The following is a 23,386-nucleotide window of genomic DNA, read 5'->3' as shown; positions in this document are numbered from 1 at the left end:
TTAATCTATTCCATGATAAGCTCATATCATTATATTAAAACAACGTTCCCCATAAGCTAGTCAGAAAGGACACTGAGCAGCTATGTAAAATGCCGTATATCACTAGTGGCATTAAAGTACCTTTTGAGAGAAAAAGGGAACTGTAACTGTTGGTAAGAACAAGTAGAGTTCCTGTAGTAGTTCCACACTACAAAAAAAACTCAAATTACTATGCAAAATTATTAAAAAATCAAGGAACTTGCACTGAATGTCAGAAATCAGTAATTCTGACAACAGACTTACAGCTGTATGGAGTGTAGTAAAACAAGAGACAGGACATCCAACCACAGAAGCAGCTAGCACCTCAATTGAACTGAATCGAAGGACTATAAATGATGATCACACATAGCAAGCATATTAAATAATCATTTCTTAAATATAGTAGAAAGTACAGGGACAAACAGGTCAAGAGGAGAACAGCAGTAGTACGTTGAAAAATCATCTCTCATAAAACTCAATCATGTGAATCCTCCTATAATTAAAAAAAAAAAAATTATATTTATTCTCTCAAAAATAAAAGCTCATTAGGATTTGATGGTGTTTCAAATGGAGTACTAAAGATTTGTTTCCATACGATAATCCCTGTCTTATCGGAAATATTTAATGTATCACTAACTCCAGGTACTTTTCCAGAGAGACAAATATGCCATCGTTAAACTACTTTTTAAGAACGCTGATAGGAAAGAAGTCAACAACTGCCGACATGTTTCACTAGTGACATCATTTTCCAAAATTTTTGTGATGATGATGTATTCTAGAGTGGTATCTCATCTGAGTAGCTATAACATCCTCAATAAATCACAGTTTGTATTTCAAAAGAGTTGCTCTAATGAGTTTGCCATTTACATTTCACTCACCAAATTTTACAAGCATTAAATAACAAAATGGCTCTGGCTGACTTTTAGGTGATATATCTAAGGCATATGACACTTGAATCACAATATTCTCCTAAATACATTGAGGTTTTATGGGATTGATAGTACAGCTAACCAGTGAATAATGTCATATCTAACCAAAAAAATCCAGAAAGTTTTACTTAGTAATTCAACCAATGTAGTTCAGGGACATTATTCTGACTGGGGAGAAATCATGTACGGGGTTCTCCAAGACTATCTTATGTCCACTAATGTTCCTCATATATGTAAATGATACCCCATCTAATACACAACAAGCAGACTTAGCTCTTTCCGTGGTCAACACTAGTATTTTAATCGACACAAGCATACATAAGAAGAAATGGTAAACAATGTTCTTTAAACTATCACTGACTGGTTTTCTGCAAATGGCCTTACCATCAACTTTAAAAAGACACAATATATTCAGTTCTGCACATATAGGGGTACTGATGTTAGTTGTGGTCTTCAGTCCAAAGACTGACCTGATGCAGCTCTCTATGCTACTCTATCCTGAGCAACCCTCTTCACTACTGCAACCTACATCTCTCTGAATCTGATTACTGTATTCATCTCTTGGTCTCCCTCTATGAATTTACCTATCACACTTCCCTCCAGTGCCAAACTGGTGATTCCCTGATGTCTCAGAACATGTCATATCAACCAATCCAAGCCAAGTTTTCTACAAATTTCTTTTCTCCCCAGTTCTAGTCAGTACCTCGTCAATAGTTACATCATCTATCTATCCAATCTACAGCATTCTTCTGTAGCACTACATTTTAAAAGCTTCTTTACTCTTCTTGTCCAAACTGTTTATTGTCAATGTTTTGCTTCCATGCTGTAATAAAACTGCCACTTGGGCATCCTTTGCCACCCCCTGAATACACCACAATTATTTTATGCTTAATTAATTGTTTAATGTGCAATGCTACAATGCACCTATACCAGTAATTAGTCTGTTTGAGGCAACTCATGTAAAATCTGAGTTTGCTATTGTATTCTGCAGTCAATAAAAAGTTTGTGAACATGCTAGGAATATTTTGTTTTCAATAATTACTAAGTAATTGATCTAAACTTGCTACACTGATAAGTTTATTAATTAACATTTATCAGAAACCATAATGACCCGCATAAACAAAGAGCATTTTGCAGCTTAGGAATTTATTTTCAGCAAATTGGTTAACTATTTTTGATAAATGAATTATTCGGAATTTATACACATGCAGGAACACTTTTCGTTCTTTCTTTTGACTGTAATGAACTAAAGTGTAATGTGTATTTTTATTTTCTGGAAACTTGTAAATTATTTCAACAAAATTATGTCCATGTCCACACAAAATTGTAAAGCTTTATTTTCATTATTTTTCTATGCACATGAATTAATCTTGTTACACACATTTATTTATCACTTCTTAACATTTGTAAATTCTGATTGTCAATGACTGTTATAAATTATATAAATACCAGTGACTGCATACAGCAGGGAGGCAGTTTGTAGCAAACATCAACAGCAATATTTTTCACCACCTAACATCTTGCGTACAGATAAGGCAGTTTTGTCAAAAATCTGTACCTGGAATTTATTTCGTACATTACATGATTAGTTTTGCATGTACAGCAGCATAGCAGAAGAGCTCAGGAGTACTTACAGCAAAGATACACCTCAAGAATGTAGATCTACAACTGACGTAAATTTCATGAACATTTTTGGCAACAACATTTCATTTTAAATTAATGAACAGTTCTGTTTTTTTTTTTTAATTCAATCAATTTGTTGAGACAGTTGTATCTCAGCTGGATGAGGCCCATTTTTTATATTCTTGCAGTTCACATTGTTATTGTGGCCACAAAACTCGGTATAACTTTTGGCATAAACCTTTAACTTTTATATGTTTGCAAATATTTTATTTATCAGCAATTCATATCACACACATCCGACACAATGCTGACTTCTTCACTAGCCAGCAGTTCCTTTTTAATACACATTTATATTCCAAACAAATATCTTCCTGGCACTTAGATCTATAATGGACGTTAACAAATTTCCCTTCTTCAGAAACACTTTTCTTGCTATTGCCAGACTACATCCTACACCAGATCTGATTTGGACACAATCTCTTATTTTCCTGACCAAATAGCAAAACTTATCTACTATTGTAAGTGTCTTGTCTCCTAATCTAATTCCCTCGGCATCACCAGATTTAATTTGACTACATTCCATTATCCTTGTTTTGTTTTTGTTGATGTTCATCTTACATCCTCCTCTCAAGATACTGTCCATATCATTCAACTGCTCTTTCAAGCCCTTTGCTGTCTCTGACAGAATTACAATATCAGCAGCAGATGTCCCAGTTTTTATTTCTTCTACAGAGACTAATTCCTACTCCAAATTTTCCTTTGGTTTCCTTTACTGCTTGTTCACTGTACAGATTCAGTAATGCCAGGGATAGGCTACAACCCTGCCTCACTCCCTTCTCAACCTCTGCTTCCATTTCACGGTTTCTCTACAAGTTGCAGACAGCCTTTTGCTCCCTGTATTTTACCCCTGCTGCCTTCATAATTTCAAAGAGAGTAGACCAGTCAACATTCTCAAGAGCTTACTGTAAGTCTACAAATGCTATAAACTTAGAGTTGCCTTTCCTTAACTCATCTTCTAAGAAAGTAATAGGGTAGTATTGCCTTCTGCGTTCCAACATTTCTTTTGAATCCAAACGGATCTTCCCCGAGGTTGGCTTCAGTCAGTTTTCCCATTCTTCTGTAAAGGATTCATGCTAGTACTTTGCTACTGTGACTTATTTAAACTGATATTTTGGCAATATTCACACCTGTCTGCTACTGCTTTCCTGAAATTGGAATTATTGTATTTTCTTGAACTCTGACCATATTTCGCCTATCTCTTATGTCTTTCACACTAGATGGAAGAATTTGGTCATGGCTGGCTCTCCCAATGCTACCAGCAGTTCTGACAGAATGTTGTCTATTCCCAGTGCTTTGTTTCAACTTAGGTCGTGCAGCGCTTTGACACATTATTCTCACTTCATCATATCTCCATCTCCTCTTCATCTACAACCTCTTCCATTTCTATAACAACTGCCCTCAAATATATTTCCTTCTATAGACACTCTATATACTTCTTCCACCTTTCAGCTTTCCCTTCTTTGCTTACGACTGGTTCACCATTGAGCTCTTGATATTCATACAGCTGGTTCTCTCTTCTCCATGGACCTCTTTAATCCTCCAGTAGGTGGTATCTATCTTTTCCCTAGTGATATATGCTTGTAAAACCTTACATTTGTCCTCTAGCCATTCCTGCTTAACCACTTTGCACTTCCCATCAATCTCATTTTTTAGACATCAGTATCCCCTTCCACCCACTTCATTTACTGCATTTTTATATTTTCTTCTTTCATCAGTTAAATTCGTCTCCTGTGCTATCCATGGATTTCTACTTGGCCATGTATTTTTAACTATTTGATCCTCGGCTGCCTTAACTATTTCACCTCTCAAAGCTACCCCTTCGTCTTCTACTGTATTCCTTCCACTGTTCCAATACAATGTTGCCTTATACTCTCTCGGAAACTCTCAACAACCTCTGGTTCTTACAAATTCTCCAGGTCCCATCTCCTTAATTTGCTATCTTTTTGCAATTTCTTCGATTTTAATCTACAGTTCATAGCCAATAAACTGTGGTCAGAATCCAGTTCTCCCCCTCCAATGTCTTACAGTTTAAAATCTGCTTCCGAAATTTCTGTCTTACCATGAGATAATCAATCTGAAATCTTACAGTGTCTGCACATCTCTTCCATGTGTACAACCTTATTTCATGATTCTTACACCAACTGTTAGCAATGATTAAATTATCCTTTGTGCAAAATTCTACTGGGCAGCTTCTGTCCAAGCAGTTGGGAATGGTTTTACTGCCTGGAGCTTGTTTCCTTGAAGTGAGGACCAAGTATCCCACCACAAGGACACAAGCCTCTTACAAACAACCCCACTAACGTCAGATGACGGGACACAATGGGAGGCTGGCCGAGGCAGGAGGACTGCAGCCTTGGCTGCAGCATCAGCAGCCTCATTCCCAGGCACTCCTACATGGCCGGTAACCCACAGAAAGCTGACAGGAGAGCCACCCTCAGCGAAAGAATGGAGGGACTGCTGGATCCGTTGCGCCAAGGGATGGACCAGATATGGAGCTCCAAGGCTCTGAAGAGCACTGAGTGAATCAGAGCAGAGTGCATATGATGAATGGCGGTGGCGGCGGGCATACTGAACGACCTGATGGAGAGCAAAAAGCTAGGCCATAAAGCTGGAACATTGGTCGAGGAGCCGGTATTTAAAGGTGACGGCCCCGACGACAAAGGCACAGCCGACAACATCGTCAGTTTTGGAGCCATCAGTGTAAATAAAGGTGTGACTGGTAAGTCGCGCACGAAGTTCGACAAACCGTGACCAATACACTGCAGCCGGAGTAACCTCCTTCGGGAGCGAGCTGAGGTAGAGATAAACATGAACCGGAGCCTGGAGCCAAGGTGGTGTCGGGCTCTCACCCTCTCTGAAGGTGGTAGGGAGGGCAAAATCCAATTGTCGAAGCAGGCGACAAAAGCGGACTCCAGGGGGCAGCAGGGCAGGCACATACAACCCATACTGACGGCCGAGAGAATCGGCAAAGAAGGACTTGTAAGAGGGGTGGTCGGGCATAGACGACAGCCGGCAGGCATACCGACAAAGAAGTACGTCGCGCCGGTAGGTCAATGGTAATTCGGCAGCTTCAGCATAAAGACTCTCGACGGGTCTAGTGTAGAAAGCTCCGGCCGCAAGATGTAACCCCCTATGGTGGATGGAGTTGAGACGGCGTAAGAGGGATGGCCGAGCAGACGAGGCTCCCATAATACAGCTTTGATCGGACTATGGACCGATACAAGCGAAGCAGGACAGTGCGATCCGCTCCCCAAGATGAACCACTAAGAACTCTGAGGACATTAAGGGAACGTGTACAACGAGCAGCCAAATAAGAGACGTGTGGAGACCAACAAAGTTTCCTGTCCAGTGTGAGCCCTAGAAACTTAGTTGTTTCCATGAATGGGAGAACAACGGGACCGAGATGTAAGGATGGCGGAAGGAACGCTTTATATCGCCAAAAGTTGATGCAAACCGTCTTCTCTTCAGAGAACTGGAAGCCATTTGCCACACTCCATGAGTGTAGGCTGTCTAGACAACACTGAAGGCAGCGCTCCAGGAGGCATGTTCGCTGGGCACTGCAGTAGATCGCGAAGTCATCGACAAAAAGAGAGCCTGAGACATTAGGTGAAATGCAATCCATAATTGGATTGATCGCTATGGCAAAAAGGGCTATGCTCAAGATGGAGCCCTGAGGCACTCCATTCTCCTGGAGGAAGACGTAGGACAATACGGAACCGACACGTACCCTAAACTTTCGATCTGTTATAAAGGAATCAATAAAAAGGGGCAGACGACCGCGTAGATCCCACCTGTGCATAGTGCGGAGGATACCTCCTCTCCAACAGGTATCATAAGCCTTCTCCAAATCGAAGAACATGGCGACCGTTTGGCGCTTTCGCAAAAAGTTGTTCATGATGAATGTCGACAAGGTCACAAGGTGGTGAACAGCGGAGCGGCGGCGACGAAAGCCGCATTGAACATTGGTAAGTAGCCGTCGAGATTCAAGAATCCAAACTAACCGAGCGTTAACCATGCGCTCCATCACCTTACAGACACAGCTTGTAAGAGAAATGGGGCAGTAAATAGAAGGAAGGTGTCTATCCTTCCCGGGTTTGGGTATAGGAACAACGACGGCATCACGCCAACGAATGGAGACTTGACCTTCGGTCCAGACGCGATTGTAGGTACGAAGAAGGAAGCTTTTGCCTGCCGGAGAAAGGTGTGCCAGCATCTGAACGTGAAAGGCATCTGGCCCCGGAGCAGAGGACCGGGACAGTGCAAGTGCACGTTCGAGTTCCGGCATAGTAAAGGGGGCATTATAATTTTCCAGATTCAGCGAGTGGAAGGAAGGTCGCCGAGCCTCTTCTGCCTCTTTCCTGGGAATGAAGGCAGGGTGGTAATGGGCGGAGCTTGAAACCTCCGCGAAAAAGCGGCCGAAGGCGTTGGAGATATCCACAGGATCAACAAGGACCTCATCACCTGAAGTCAGGCCAGGTACTGAGGAGTGGGCCTTAATGCCCGACAGCCGGCGCAGGCCACCCCAGACAACAGAAGAGGGAGTAAAACTGTTAAAGGAGCTGGTGAAAGAAGCCCAACAAGCTTTTTAGCTGTCTTTGATGACTCTACAGCATTGCACTAGGAGTCGTTTGTATCCAATACAATTCGCCAGCGTAGGATGGCAGCGAAAGGTGCGTAAAGCACGTCGTCGAGCACGGATAGCTCTCAACAAGCCTCATTCCACCAGGGGACGGAAACGCGACGTGAAGAAGAGGCAGTACGAGGAATGGAACGTTCGGCAGCATTGATGATAACAGCCATGAGGTATTCGACCTGACTGTCACAACTGAGAAAATCGTGGTCCGGAAAGGCCGCCAGGGAGGAGTAAAGTCCCCAGTCAGCTTTCGGTATGTTCCAGCTCGAAGGACGTGGGGATGGGGTGTGGTGCAGGAGACGAACGACACAGGGGAAGTGGTCGCTCGAATAGGTGTCAGAAAGGACATACCACTCGAACCGATGGGCAAGAGTGGTAGAACAGATCGAGAGGTCCAAGTGGGAGTAGGTATGAGTAGAGTCCGAGAGGAAAGTTGGGGCGCCGGTATTGAGGCAGACAAGATTGAGATGGTTGAAGACATCCGCCAAGAGGGAGCCTCTCTGACAGGATGCAGGAGAGCCCCAAAGGGGATGATGGGCATTGAAGTCGCCAAACAATAAAAACGGCGGAGGAAGCTGAACAATCAGATGCATCATGTCAGCCCGACTAACTGCGGATGACGATGGAGTGTAGACGGTACAAACAGAAAAAGTAAAGGCAGAAAGAGTAAGACGGACAGCTATTGCTTGGAGTGGGGTGGTCAATGGGAGGGGATGGTAATAGACATCGTTCCAAACGAGCAACATGATCCCACCATGAGCTGGAATACCGTCCACAGGGGGGAGGTCAGATCGCTCAGAGGTACAGTGGGTAAAAGCAATACGGTCAGTTGGGCGCAACTTGGTTTCCTGGAGACCAAGGACGAGCGGACAGTGCAGGCGGAGGAGCAGTTGTAATTCCTCCCGATTAGATCGAATACCTCTTATGTTCCAATGTAACAAAGCCATTGCTAGTCAGAAGAGAGGGGGAACGAAACGGGTGAAGAGCTGGTCACCTCGACGGCCACGGAGGGCCAGGTGTCGAGGGGACAACGCTACAACCGGCGGGAGGCGGATCCTGTTCCATCGAGTCGTCGCCAGCGGCGGCCGCTTTCCCGGGTTGCGTAGGAGGGGCAGCATCATTCGCCAACGAGAGGCCAGCTGAGCGCCTGGCAGCAGAGCGTCCCGGCGAAACTGAGGACGGCCGGGAGCAGCGACTCACGGATGGAGCGTCAGACAAAACGTGCCGGCGTGGAGAGGGGGATAAAGGTTTCTTCTTGGAGGCCATCTTGGAAGGCTGATGAGGCACGAGGATGGTGGGCTGGACCCGAAGAAGGTCCTCACGCGCGGGGTCCGTTTTGGAACGCCAGACCTCGGAAGCCGGGGTCCGGAACGTTTCCCCGATGTACGCCTGAGAAGAGGATCGCTTCTCCGGCGGCGGAGGGGGAGTAGGAGGAAGGGTGGCCCCCGGGGCAGAGGGGGCAGGGGCCGCGAGGGAGGAGGATTGGGAAGGGAGGGATTTGGGAGGCGGAGGTATAGACCCCGGATGGGGTGAGGAGGTGGAGGGGGGACAGGATGGGGTGAGGATACTGTGGAAGGAGTGGACACGACTGAGGCAAACGAAGATGTCAACGTCACGGGATGGAGGCGGTCATACTTCTTCCTGGCCTCAGAATAAGAGAGAGATGATCCAAAGTTTTTAATTCTTGAATCTTCTCCTGATATGCGGGGCAGTCTAAAGATCTAGGGGAGTGGATGCCAGGAAAATTGACGCACCGAGGTGGTGGGGTGCATGTATGTTCCTCACGAAGAGGACGTCCGCAATCGCCACAAAGGGGCTCAGCCTCACACCGTGACGACATGTGCCCAAAGCGCAAACACCGAAAGCAGCGCATAGGAGGCGGGACGTAAGGTCGCACGTCGCACCGGTAACACATCACCTTTACCTTCTCCGGGAGAATGTCCCCCTCGAAGGCGAGGATAAAGGCTCCGGTGTCGATGCGACGGTCTTTGGGGCCGCGCTGAACTCGCCGGACGAAATGCACGCCTCGGCACTCCAGGTTGGCCCTGAGCTCCTCCTCAGATTGCAGCAGGAGGTCCCGATGAAAAATAACCCCCTGCGTCCTATTCAGTGCCAGATGCGGGACAATAGACACTGGGACGTCCCCTAGTCGGTCGCACGCCTGGAGCGCCGCCGACTGTGTGGCAGAGGCGGTCTTTATAAGAACGGACCCCGAATGCATTTTACTGAGAGCCTCGATTTCCCCGAAGATGTCCTCGATGTGCTGGACAAAGAACATGGGCTTGGAGGTGGCGAACGTCCCCCCATCGGTCCAAGAACAGACTAAATAGTGGGGGAAGTACTTTGCCCCAAGCCGGCGGGCCTGTCCTTCCTCCCAGGGAGTGGCCAAGGGGGAAAGGGCAGGAGAACCAGAACCAGAGACAGACAGTACCTTTCTTTTTAAAAGACTCGGCCGCAGAGCAACCTGATACATGTTGACGTTTCATCTGCGAAACGTCCGCCCCGATACCACCCACTCCGACCAGGGGCTCTCCCCACGGGCGCCACCCAGCCTCAGCAAGGGCCACCTGGCAGGATGACCATTGCCGGGAGTCCCGATGCCCCAAGGAGACGGGCATCTACTCCTTGGCCGACGTGGGGAAGGTGCAGCTCAGGTATCGGCAGTACGATCCCTGTGTTGTCAGGGGGCTACAACCTAGAGGGTACATGACGACCCCACTACAACGGCTGGCTACCGTGCTGGATTTCGGGTGCCATGGAAAGTCCATGATCGTAGGTGCAGATGGGGACGCACTATGGGCGTAACTTGTGCAACCCATCAGGTGTTTAGGCCCAATTTGAGGAATAATGGGTGTGGTTACAACGCCGTTACAATACTGAGTGCCAAGGTCTTAGTGCACTGAGGACCAGTGATACACCACATAAGGCGTCCTTCCCAAAAGGCTCGTACTTCTGTAGAATTTTGAAAAAAGGAGGTCAAACCCCAAGGGGGACCATCACATGGAAGGCCGAAACAGTTGAAACTCCTTTTAGTCGCCTCTTACGACAGGCAGGAATACCTCGGGCCTATTCTTACCCCCGAACCCACATGGGGGGCCTCTGGTGGTGGATTGACATGTGAAGTAGTTTGTGTAACATGGATATTGTGGTCATTTCAGTCTTTGTCATCAGTGTGGTTACATGGGTTTGTTTGAGTCTGGGTACTCAGTGCTGTAACGTGGATTTGGAAGTGCGTTTTCTGTTTCCAGTGAGTTGTTATGATTTTTTTGGTTTCTGTGGTTTATGCGTTTTGTGTTTTTGTTAGGTTTGATTAATCTGGTGTTCATAATACAGAATGAAATTTAATATTTTTTTCATGTTTGTCAGGGATCAAAATGACTGATAAGTTTACCAGCTTTTCGTTACATGCTACTTCAGGCAATGATATGTTGTCATCCTAACATTTCTGCAGCTTTTTGGATTAACAGGCTTCTGGGCAGTGCATGAAGTTGACGAGAGTTCCAGTGTCTCAGACCAGGCACCAATACATGCAGAGGTGCCATCATGACAACATCCGGCTGTCAATACGACATGGTACCTGATTCAAGAAGCCTAGACTGACCATGTGCAAGACTGTGTTGCTTACATATTACTTTTGTTATAAGTCATTTTTAAGTTTTGTGCATTTGAGACTGGTATGAGAGTTATAACTGTGCTAGATTGGTTTTCTTCTTGTCATGAGTGTTCAGTATATGTTAAATATCGAGCAAAGTAGGGTGGGCCAGAGGATCAGTGAAACTGAAGAGTCCCAGATTGGTAAGAAGTAGTTTGGGATGGGTGATTCTCAGGTTGATGTATGAGTATGGAAGTGGAGGGGGGGGGGGGGTTGTTTATTTATTTGGGGGGAGGGGGTTAGGTATGCTGATTGTGTTTTCAGGGTTTTGTACAGTCATAGTAAGAGGGAACTTAAGGGGCTTTTTGAGGAAGATATTTAGGATGTTAGTACTGTTATGGCAGATGCATTTTCACTGTGTAGGGGTTTACGGAAGAGGGGTTATGAACATTTAGTCATTAACTGTAGAATTCACTTTAAAGATTATGACACTGGGGATTGCACTAATAACAAAGAGGGGTTTTGGGAGGCAATTTAATCTGTTATAGGGAGGAGAAGAAGCACTCTTCCAACCTGCAATCCCATTTAGAGGAGCACTGCTGGTGGAAGAATACCCCTGAGATTTTTTTTTTTTTTTTTTTTAGGGCTTTAGCGAGGATGTACAGGCTGAGGGTAGTGAGTTGAAGGGCTGGGTTTGGTTGGGTGGGGGAATGGGGATGAGGTTGTGGCTATTGGTTGTGGGGTTGATGGGGTAGGTTATGGGTTGGGTGTTTAAAGGGTTTGATGTGATTGATTTTGGTTTTTATTTATTCCTTTTATTTTTGTTGGTTTTGTGTTTTGGAGTGGTATTGTGCCGAATAGGGTTGGTTTATGGGTGGGAGATTGTGGGGAATGGTGTGTGTGTGTGTGTGTGTGTGTGTGTGTGTGTGTTGGAATTTTGTATTTATGGGGGGGGGGGGGGGGAGGCTACCTAGGTAAGGAGGCTTTTGTTAAATAATTTTTGTTTTGTTCCACAAAATTTCGGGAGAACTGCCAGATGTTTGTAACTTCCTGCCACAATATTTCGCAGAGTCTTCTGCCGTCTTCAGGTAATACTGACGAAAACTCCCTGAGCTCTGGTATTTAAGGACCCGCCGGCGCATGCATGGTGGATTCACTTGGCGTTGCATGTGCACTCACTGGAAACCACACTGTCAGACAGCCGTATTTCCACGGATTCATTAATAATAGAACATGGCCAGTGGAAATACAGTGTTTGGCGATGGCAGACTTACAAGGCTGAAGAAGGCGAGTATGCTGCTGATGTTCTATAATGTGATCCTGCACAGTACGTGTTGTTTGCCCTATATAACACACGGAATCCTGTAAACATCTGCCTTGCGCAGCTCTAGGTCATCTTTGACAGATCCCAACAGCAATGAAATTTTTGCAGGAGGGCAAAATATTGCTTTCACTTTATATTTTCTTAGTATTCTGCCTACTTGCACTGAAATATTACCAATATATGGTAAATAGGCAGTCGTTTTAAAGTCCTCTTCCTCTTCTTTGCTCCGTTGTTTACAGATCTGAGCACTCTCTCCACTTGCTGATGCAAATACAAACTATCGGTGGCAGAGATGACGTGGCCTCAGTGAATCAATGTCTTCAAAATACCCAGCGTTTGTGCCGGATGGTGGCAACTAGCAGCTTGCAAGTAAAGGTCTGTTCGAGTAGGCTTTCAATATACTGAATGACCAAGTGTGCCATCGCTCTTACGTTGCACCAAGTTGTCTAAAAACTTGGTCATTCAGAATACAGAAAGCCCACGCACACAGACCTTTACTTGCAAGCTGGTAGTTGCCACCATCTGGCATAAATGATGGGTGTTTTGAAGACAATGATTCACTGAGCCCATGTCATCTCTGACAACGATAGTTTGCAAATGGAACTGGAGCACCTGCAGACTGTATTTACGAAGAATGGGGATTCGTCCCAGCAAGTGGAGAGATAGCTGCAAACCTATAAATGATGGAGCAAAGAAGAGGACGAGACCTTTAAAATGACTGCCTATTTACCATATATTGGTAATATTTCAGTGCAAATAGGCAGAATACTAAGAAAATATAAAGTGAAAGCAATCTTTCGCCCTCCTGCAAAAATTTCGTTGCTGTTGGGATCTGCCAAAGACAACCTAGAGCAGCGCAAGGCTGGTGTTTACAGGATTCCGCGTGAATGCGGCAAATCTTATATAGGGCAAACGACATGTACTGTGCAGGATCACATTGTAGAACATCAGTGGCATACTCACCTCCTTCAGCCTTTTAAGTCTGCCATCGCCCAACACTGTATTTCCACTATTCATGTCATGAATTACAATGAGACAAAAACTGTGGCCCATGCGTCTAACTTTCAGAGTTCGATTATTAATGAATCCATGGAAATATGGCTGTGTGACAGTGAGTCTGTTATTAATCGTGAAGGCGGTTTCAAACTGAATTCGGCATGGAATCCAATCATCGAAAAACTTGGTGTCGCCCATAGCCAGCATGGTTCTGTGATGAAACCGCGGGAGGACAATTAAATAGATATCGATGCAGCGAGTTTTCACCACAGAGGGCACGCGGCGCAGCAGAATAAAAAGCGCTGAAGTAGTGTACGCGCAATGCCAGGTGAATCCACCACTCGTGACGGCGGGGCCTTAAATACCAGAGCTCAGGGAGTTTTCGCTAGTATCATCTGAAAATGACCAGAAGACTCTGTGCCGAAATATTGTGGCATGAAGTTACAAACATCCGGCAGTTCTCCTGAAATTTTCTGGAACAATATGTACGCTGGGAAAGTTTGAAAACTAACGGTTTTTGTTTTGGTTTTATTTTTAGTGATTTTGATGTTTTATCTGTTTGTATTTATGACACTCCAGTTGTATTTTATTTAACCTAGTGAAGAGGTTTTTTTTTTTTTTTTTGGGGGGGGGGGGGTTTGGTATCATTGGTTTGTTTGTGATATATTTTAAGTGTGTGAAGTTTGTGGTTCTGACATTTTCATTTTTGGTTTGGCAATAGGTATGGAGGGCTTTGTTTGAGCTAAAAAGGTCAAGGGATTTTTTTCCGTTTCCACATTTTGGAATTGTGTGTGTCATGTTTTTGATATCAGGGGCTTCTTTTGAGCTATATAGGTCAAGGAAATGTCCGATTCCACTTTTCAGGGTTGCATGTATTGGAATTTGGTATTGAAGGCTTCTTTTGAGCTATATAGATCGAGTGAAATATCTGAGTCTGCTTTTTAGAGTTGCATGTGTTGGTTTTTTTGTATCAACAGCTTCGTTTGAGCTATATGGACCACTCCTATGGTTTTTGTGGTTGTGATGTCACATAATAAGTTCAGAATTTTTTTGATTTTAGGGATAATATTTTCTTTGTGATGGTGTAGTTTTTTCCCCCTTCTGTATTTAGCTTGTCCCCGCCCTAAACACCCTACTTCCCGTGGCTGTCCCATTAGTCTTATTTTATTGTTGGAGTGATATGCTCTTGTGCTGTTTTTATTTTTGTTAGCATTTGTTGGCGTGTGTATATAGTGTCGTTATGGTAGATATCTTGTACATGCTGGACGTAGGTGTTTCCTCCATACTGATGCCATCATGGGTCAAATCGGGCAGGTGGAATCTGATGCTTTCCCTCTTAATGCCAATTAAATATGGAACAAATAACAATACACATATATATTACACACTCATCATTACTAATAACATATACCCAAACTGCCCTTGTGATTCAGCCTATCAATTAGCAAAAACTGTACACCCAATTTCTAGATTATCATCCACATGTTTACATACATAAATGATTACCCACTTGCAGTTTTCAAAGATGCAACTTCTGTACTTTTTCCAGATAATAATACAAAATAGTACCAATTTCCCTTATTAAAATATAGACACTGAAATATTTGAAAATACATAACATATTTATATATTCTGTGTGTATGTATATTCTGAGTTATTTATATTCAGCGTACTACAACGGCACACACTATATCATTGTCAGATGATCTACATATGAATAAATCAAATCACCTCCTCAACAGATAGTGCAAGGCAAACGGATCATCACTGAATTTTGAAAAGACGCAGTACATATAGTTCAGTATTTCTCACAGAGCTCCAAAAGACAATGGAACAATAAACAAAGTGTTAAGTTTTTGGGAATAAAGACAGATCAACCTCAGTTGGAAAATCCACTGTCTATTATCAGTAAAGGCCTAGGTTCAACTATGTTTACAGTACACACGATTACCGCTACAGGAAATTTAAAAACTGAGGAACTAGTTTATACTGCATATTTTCATTCACTAATGAGTTGTGAAAGCATTTTCTGGGCAAATTAAATTTACTGGGGTAATATTTTCAGAATACAGAATTGTGCTATAAGAATATCTGGTGTTCCTTCAAGATCATCCTGCAGGGACCTATCCAAAAAAACTGGTTATTTTAACTACTACTTCACAATACATGTATTCGTTAATGTCCTTTGCTATTTCCAATACAGTGTTCACAACATTAGTGAAGAGCATGAATAGAACACCAGAACCAAAAACAACCTCTACAAAGGCCTCAAGAAGTTAGTTAACATTAGTACACGAACTTGCCATATACATGGGTACATATGTAGTCAACAACCTACCCCCTGAAATATCATTTAGTTAATGTAGTAGAGTTCAAAACTGATTTATTATTATTCAAACAATACCTTCACAAAGCTGTCGTCTGATATATCTTGTATGTTTCTTGTCAGGAGGTACCTCAAGAGTACCTCCTGACAAGAAACATACAAGACATATCAGACGACAGCTTCGTGACCTGAAAAAGAAGGCATCTCCTTCATCTGAATATACCCATCCCTTCACAGTTTCAGACATTGACTCTGCACTGAAGGACCTCAAACCTCTTAAGGCACCTGGATTCGATGGTATCCATTCAGAATTCCTGATCCATATTGGAGGAAAAGCTAAGAAATGGCTGGCAGAATTCTTCACTGACATCCTGCTGACTGGTCAACTTCCATCTGAGTTTAAAAAGGTGAAGATAATACCTGTTCTGAAACCTGGCAAACCCAGCAACAAGGTAGAAAACTATCGCCCCATTTCCCTACTCAGCTTCTGCTACAAGCTTTTTGAAAGGCTAATATATACCAGAATAAGTAGCGCTATCTTAGAGAACGTTCCAGTTGATCAGGCAGGCTTCAGACCAGGGCGTAGCTGCTACGACCAAGTATTGTCTCTCACATCCTTCATAGAGTCAGGATACCAAATGAAGCAGAAAACATCTGTCGCATTTGTTGATCTAACTGCCGCCTTCGACACTGTGTGGAGGGAAGGCCTTATCTACAAATTTCTCCGCATCATACCCTGCAGAACAATGGCTCGACTGATTAACAGCATGCTAAGTGATCGGAAGTTCCAGGTAATCACTGGAAGCAACATAAGTAAGGAGAGGAAGCTGAACAACGGATTGCCTCAAGGATCAGTTCTCTCACCCTTACTGTTCAACCTATATCTATCTGATCTACCTGACACTTCGTCCAGAAAATACTGCTATGCCGATGACCTGGCTCTAGCCGTCAAACACCAGGAAATGAAGACAACAGAAGAGATTTTAGCCAATGACCTGTCTTCATTAGACAATTACTTCAGAATCTGGAGACTCCAACCCAGTGTGAGTAAAACAGAAGTGTGTTGCTTCCATCTAAATAACCAGTTGGCGAACGTAAAACTGGAAGTAAGTTTCAGAGGCAGAATTCTTAATCACAATTGGAACCCAAACTATCTTGGTGTCATCCTGGATCGTACACTACACTTCAAACACCACCCTCTTAACTTAGCTCAAAAGCTGAGGACTCGAAACAACATCCTCCATAAGCTATGCGGAACTACCTGGGGATCTTCAGCAACCACCCTGCAAACTTCAGCTCTGGGCTCGGTATACTCAAGTGCTGAGTATTGTGCACCTGTTTGGACGAATAGTCATCATACAAGGCTTGTTGATACCCAGCTGAATACGACAATGCGCATAATATCTCGCATAATATCTGGCACAATCAGATCTACTCCAGTTTATTGGCTTCCACTGTTAACCAGTATAATGCCTCCTGATCTACGCAGATGTACTGCCCTTATGAGAGAATTCCACAAGATCTCCAGGAATTCTAACCTACCCGTGCATTGCGACCTGCCACTTTTAAATCGCAAGAGACTGAAATCACGTCATCCAACTCTGTGCGATGCTGCTGACATGGTTGTTAAGAATTTCAAACCTCTTGAAGAATGGAAAGGTCGGTGGGAAGCAGTGACAGATGTGCACCTGCATAACATCTTCTCAGGTGCTAAACTTCCAAGTGGATTCGACTTACCACCCAAGACCTGGTCTACTCAACAGAATCCGTACCAGCCATGGGCGATGCAGGGACGCTCCCTTTAAGTGGAAGAAGCTGCCTGATCCAGTTTGTGGCTGCAGGGCTCCATACCAGACTGTTCACCACATTGTCAGTGAATGCAGGATTCGAGCCTATCACGGCGCCAAAGAGGACTTCCTGCTAGCAACTCCAGATGCAGTGCGCTGGATTGAAGGACTGGATATTCAGTTGTAAAGACAAACTTAAGTTTCTTGTGTGTCAATATGTACATGTAATTTCACGATATGTCTGTATTCGCCATATGCTAAATAAAATAATAATAAGTTCAAAACTGAATTAATGAATTTTCTACTGGCCAATTCGTTCTACTTCACGAAAAAATATCTTCAAAGAAATTCTTAAATTAAACGTTTCAGATGATGTGTAATTAGATTTAGCAATAGAATACAGTACTGTACTTTCATTTCACTTTATTGCACCTAAATTAAATTACATCCTCGACTTCTTTCCACATCCTACAGACCACTTACCGCAGGATCTATGGGGTATGGCTAATATAACAAATGCCTGGCACAAAGGAGACTTACACCACACCAGTTACTGGGTCACGCCTCCACTTCCCCGGTTCTGGCACGTAGTGGACAGGCTCCGGCTTTCTAACCTTCCATTCATCCCAAAATTTTCTGTATGCTTCTGGAAGTCGTGCACCAACTCGTCCTGGATCAAATGGCCCAGGCCTCTTAAAATATAAGAGTTTAAGACCCTGAAATATTAAGTATGGGGTTACATTCTACAAAGTAGTTTGATTTTTTTTAAAGCAGGAATAGTTCACACAAAAGTGCATTACGTTTGCTAGCCTAGATTCCATTTCTGCTTATAACCGCTTTCCTCACTTTGTGCATCCACACATCCGTACTGACCGAACACACCTTCCGCTCATCCCTACTACTGATCAAGTGTTAGTGTTTACACCTGATTTCAATTGTTTCACCGACTACGACTATGGTACACGTCGTTGAGTAACATCAAAGTGAAGCTGTGATTCGAGCTGTCTGCAGTCGAGAAGAAAAGAAAAGAGTTAAGATTTGAAATACGTGGGCCAGTAAAATAATGTCTGGAGGATATTTAATTGTTGGGAACACAGATGAACCGCTTATATTGGCCGCCCCTGCGTAGAAAATTCTTTAATAAGGACACCGTGGTAACATTGCAGCACCAACTTCTGTTAACAGAGACAGAGTAACATATCTTCGTATCGAGTTAACGAAATAAGTGACAAGTGCGTGAAGAAACATATGTTTTTATTGTGATGTATTTACTTCGTTTACACGAGTATAAGCATGCGATGTTATGGTCGTTAAATTACCTACCTTTGACGTGGATATATTGTAGACTTCTGTGTTTATAAGTAATTTCTTGATTTTAAATTTTAGTATAATGTTAATCGTGTTTCAGTATTTGATATCACATTCGATAATACGAAGCGAAACGAACGACGCTTAGAAGGGTATGTGTCACTTCTCGGAGCGAAGTGTTCTAATTAAACTTCCTAAAAGCCCAGAAAAATCAGTGAGGTAAAGCGACATTGACGTGTCATGTTCCTGTAACAATCCGAGAAACGATTTATTATTGTTTGGCTTACGTTTTGTGTGTCATCTAGGTGACAATGTGGTGGAGCGAGAGTTCTGATCCACCAGGCGACCAGACGCAGGCGCCTGCACAAAATTTGGAAGTAAAAGAACTTCAAGACCAGTTCGAACAGCAGCAGACGCTAATCGCCCAACTGAAGGAGATGTTGAGGAAAAATGAACAACAGCTTGTCACAAAAGAGAAGGAAGTTGAGGTTTGTAGAATAGAAAACATCTATGATCAGCGGATCATCTGAGCTCAACTAATGTGCATTTGACTTACTTTATTTACATTAATTAATGTCATGTATGATGATATTCAGAGCAATTCTACACTTAAACAAAGAGCACACAGTATTGGATAAATAACATGTCATCTAGCAGTTTCACACTCAAGTGAGGAATCAGAATTTCTGGTTTCTCTCTGCCGCCTTATGAAAAAAATATGGGGTTGTGGAATATCAAACTAACTGTATGATAGAAGTGAAGCCTAGCAAACACATCACAGCATGTCATACTCAAAGGAGATAAGTCTTCAGACAAAAAAAGTGAGTTTGGGCATACCACAAGGTAGTGATGTATGTTCATTACTTTTCCTGATATATGTAAATGACATAGTAGGTAACACTGGAAGTTCCATGAGACTTTTTCTGGATGATGCTATTGCATCCAGAGAAATCACAACACTTGGAAAATTTTAACAAAATGCAGGAAGGTCTGTGGAGGGTTGACACTTGGTGTAGGGAGTGGCAACTGATTGTCAGCATAAACAAATGTCACATAATGCATATAAGTGGGCAGAATGGCATATTATTGTTACACAATTCAGAACAATCACTGGAAGTAATTACTTGGATAAAATGCTAACAGTATGTGTATACAGAGTGATTTAAGGCGAAATGACAATATAAAACTAATTGCAGGGAAGACAGATGTCAAACTGATTTTCTTTGCAAGAATCTTAGGGAAACATAGTCTGTCAACTAAAGAGGTAGCTTACAAAACCATTGTGTGATCAGTAATTGAATTTTGCTCATCGCCGTTGAATTGGTATCAGTTAAGGGCTGATAGAGGAAGTAGAGAAGATCCAAACAAGAGCAGCATGTTTCACTATAGGTCCTCTTCATAAACATGGAAGTGCAACAGAGATGATCAATCAACTCCAGTGGCAGACAAAGGAAGAGAGGCATTTGACAAGCAAAAGCATACATTCATAGAATAGTCAATAAATGTTTGTGTTCGTCCTACGAGTATCTCGCAAAAGCACCAAGAAGATAAAGTTAGAGGGATTCAAAAACGTGGAGGTTTACTGGCAATTATCCTTCTGCAAACAGTTTGCGACTGGAACAGGAAAGAGGGTGGGAGTGGGGAGAAAGAAATAGTGGTACACAAAGTACGCTCTGTCATATACTGCAAGGTGTAGATGTAGATACTTTCTTTCATCCAGTTAACATCAGCAACAATTACAGTTACTTTTAGTAAGTAGCACTGATCACGAAGTCCATCCAGGAATTGGAATTGTCACAGTGGCACTAGAATAAGTAGTAGATTGTGAAAGCAGTAGCGCTTGTTAAAGGTTCTTGAAAAATGAAGGAAAAAGGAGTCTAGTGAACAACACGAGCCAACAGTATATTGTATGAAGTGTGGCATTGTATATTGTGCAGATGCTTTCTTCGGTGTCTGTATTTGTATATTTTAGTTGCTGGTGTTATGTTTGTTATTGTTTGTGGTGGATTGGATTGTGTCATTGTCTAAACCTCTGTATAGGTCTAGAGAAGGTAACGAGTGTGTTGAAGATTATGATACTGTTGCACTTTGGTCAGTGTGGTTACTAAGACACATATTTAATGAAAGAGATATTGTGGTTGCGGAACTCGAGGCCTAGTTAAAAGACCTAGTTAACGGGTGAGGCAAGCTGTCAAATCCAATAAATATTTCGTGGAAATATATTTATATAGCTATTGTGCATTCCATAGGTATACTTGTGTGCGTGATAAAAAAAAATCCTAGTTCCCTTTGTGCTCTGGTATTTTCAAGTTTTTAATATCATTCAAATCATTAATAACAAGTACATCACTGCCCAAAGCACCCTTTATTTCAGAAGAGATTCTATTTGTTGGTTTTTGTATTGCGAATGGTTTGGTGTTTTAATGATGTCATCTGTTCGTCATTTCTTGAGAGTCAAATCTTTGTCATGTTAATGACATTGTCAGCCTTTCATCATGGTATTGTGTCGTTTACTTCTTCCTGTGGTAAGTATCACATCGAAGTAGCTGATATCAATATTAAATGCTGGATCAATTTGCCATTGACATGAGGAAGAATCCAATACACTCACTAAGAGTAAGGATCAGTTTTCAGAGAACTTATGCACCTGTGCATGCAACTGGTCTTGATTTTCAGACTTGGAACTCGGTGAACGATCCACCGTGGTCCCACAAGCAACAAAATTTTCAACAAATTTGAAGAGATATTCTGCCAAAGGCATTGTTTTCTTTTATCCATTAATGTTATTTCTGTATTCTGTGAAAAATCTTGTGTCAGGATGGTCCAGAGTATATTCAAGTACGGCTTATTTTCAAGGTATAAATTTACATTTGAATTCTGTCATCCATGTGCCTGTTACTGAAGTTTTCTTGAAAAACTACTCATCAGCATCAGTTAAAATGTACATTGAAAGGTGTTTGAAGGGACACCTGGTTGATGTTCTTAGGAAACATTTCAAAGATGTGCGTTATCGTAAACTGTTGTAAATATTTCCTGTGTCTGTCAATTCCAGATGTCATGTGTTTTGTCTGCTTGTTACAAATACCAAAAATTAACAACATGTACTTGTCATACATGTTCCTATTAAGCAGAAGTCAGCTGAGTCATTTAGGCACATTATATAGCAGACCAATCCATGCTGCACAGGAGTGGTCTGCAGAAAAATCTGTAAGAAATACGTTATTAGATATTTGGTATAACCCATGACAAGACAAACAGCCTACTTCACAGTTTAAGGCTTATGGAAGCTAGGAGTCTACAGCACCTGTGTTAATGTCAAAAGTCATATATTATCTTAACTTGCAGAATAGTGAGGTCCATTCCATGGAATTTCAACACGACTTTTTAGGATTGTTTTGGAACATCGTCATTGCATGAATTATTGTGAGATGAAAAGCATGCTCAAATATAGAGGCTTCACCAAGTGGAGATCTTCAGACAAAGCTGGGTAAAAGCCTGATGAGTAGGGACACAGGCTACCTATCACCTTAACAATACTTGAGACTCTGCCTTACATTCGTTGAAGGAGCAACTGCACTTGCATATAAACACAAGAGACAGAGTTCATCAACATAAATATGGGCAAACAATGCTTAAGTAGCTCTTCATGCTTGTGGCAACATGAAAGGCTAAAGGAGAGGGTAGAGCTCATGTGTTACAAAAAAGCATCTCCCTCCACATCTTGGTATGCCAGAAAGTAACTAACAATGTCAGCAGTGATGCACTCTGAAGAAATATTGTGTTATGCAGCCACAGTATGTCGCTTATCACTCAAGAAGACATCTCAGATGTAAGTTTTGGGAAAATCATCAGAAGCTACTACAGAAACTTTGACTATATGGAACATGTAACTTCCACTCTTAATTCCTGTGTGCACTCTAATACTGCTAGCATATCCTGTCTGTTACTCATTCCTTTGTATGTGATTACACAGTTATTTCTCAACATTGCCACTTCTTACCCTTTCTTTTAGTCTTAAAACAATGTGCTGCACTGTCTCAAAATCTGTTATTAACTCCAACCCCTTTACTGATAATATCTTCTATACCTCTACCATCTGAACTCCTTTTGCCTTGTTTTGCAGAGACTGAGTCATCTGTGGAACGGCATGTCTTATGATAGTCTGTTAGCCCCTCCTTGCCGTGTACATCCTTCCCTACCCACTTCCCATTTTCATCTGCCTTGGCAAATGCTATTGATAACCAACAGCCAGTCTCACTGTGGCCACAGGCGTATGCATTTGGGTGTCTGTGGTTGTGTATGAATGTATGTGCTTCTACTAGAGTAAGAGCTCAGAAGCTAGTATAAAGTGTTTTCTGTTGTGTGTTTCTATGCCTCACACATCAGGCAGGTATGGGTGAGGATGCCTTTCCTTTATTTTATGTATTCTTCCATCCAAAACCTTCCTTTGTTGTAGTAGGAGAATACAGAATGACTAGGAAAGAATTTCTGTTTGATGTGATGTGTGGCAACTTGCTCTAATGTGGAAAAATGCAAGCCAACGCATATGAGTCATTAAAACAATCCTGCAGTGTTTGAATACAGAATTAGTGGTGTGCTCCTTGATGTCACATCACCTAAATATTCAAGGCTAAGTGGTATAAAATGGGACAAGCATGTAAGATCAGTTGCAGGGAAGGTGAGCTGTTGACTTTGATTTTTTGAGAGAGTTCTAGAAGAATGAAGCTAATCTATAAAGGCATCAAAAACATTTGAAGATGTAGTGCTAGATTTCTTACTGGTAGATTCGA

The 23,386-nt window shown here is 42.6% G+C and overlaps 2 protein-coding genes across 4 annotated transcripts in view; one reads left to right on the top strand and one right to left on the bottom strand.

Annotated features, from left to right (window-relative positions):
- The window catches only part of LOC126175374 (39S ribosomal protein L28, mitochondrial), a 37,185-nt gene extending 18,782 nt beyond the window's left edge, over positions 1–18,403 (bottom strand). For 2 of the 3 annotated variants that reach the window (XM_049922144.1, XM_049922143.1), the window contains exons 1-2: positions 18,089–18,403; positions 17,829–18,004 (exon numbers count right to left, since the gene is read on the bottom strand). In XM_049922144.1, coding sequence (XP_049778101.1) covers positions 17,829–18,004; positions 18,089–18,109 — 197 coding nt within the window. In that variant the 5' untranslated portion in view covers positions 18,110–18,403. The remainder of the gene's footprint in view (positions 1–17,828; positions 18,005–18,088) is intronic. The other variant, XM_049922142.1, reaches the window with a different exon arrangement.
- Positions 18,404–18,668: 265 nt separating this feature from the next.
- LOC126175371 (protein lava lamp) overlaps positions 18,669–23,386 on the top strand; it is a 166,539-nt gene continuing 161,821 nt past the window's right edge. Inside the window, exons 1-2 of the mRNA XM_049922138.1 lie at positions 18,669–18,815; positions 18,902–19,084. Coding sequence (XP_049778095.1) covers positions 18,908–19,084 — 177 coding nt within the window. The 5' untranslated portion in view covers positions 18,669–18,815; positions 18,902–18,907. The remainder of the gene's footprint in view (positions 18,816–18,901; positions 19,085–23,386) is intronic.

The sequence above is a fragment of the Schistocerca cancellata genome, chromosome 3 (genome assembly GCF_023864275.1).
Source record: "Schistocerca cancellata isolate TAMUIC-IGC-003103 chromosome 3, iqSchCanc2.1, whole genome shotgun sequence".
NCBI lineage: Eukaryota > Metazoa > Arthropoda > Insecta > Orthoptera > Acrididae > Schistocerca > Schistocerca cancellata.
The sequence above is the reverse complement of the archived record's forward strand: the minus strand, read 5'-3'. Positions and strand labels throughout refer to the sequence as shown.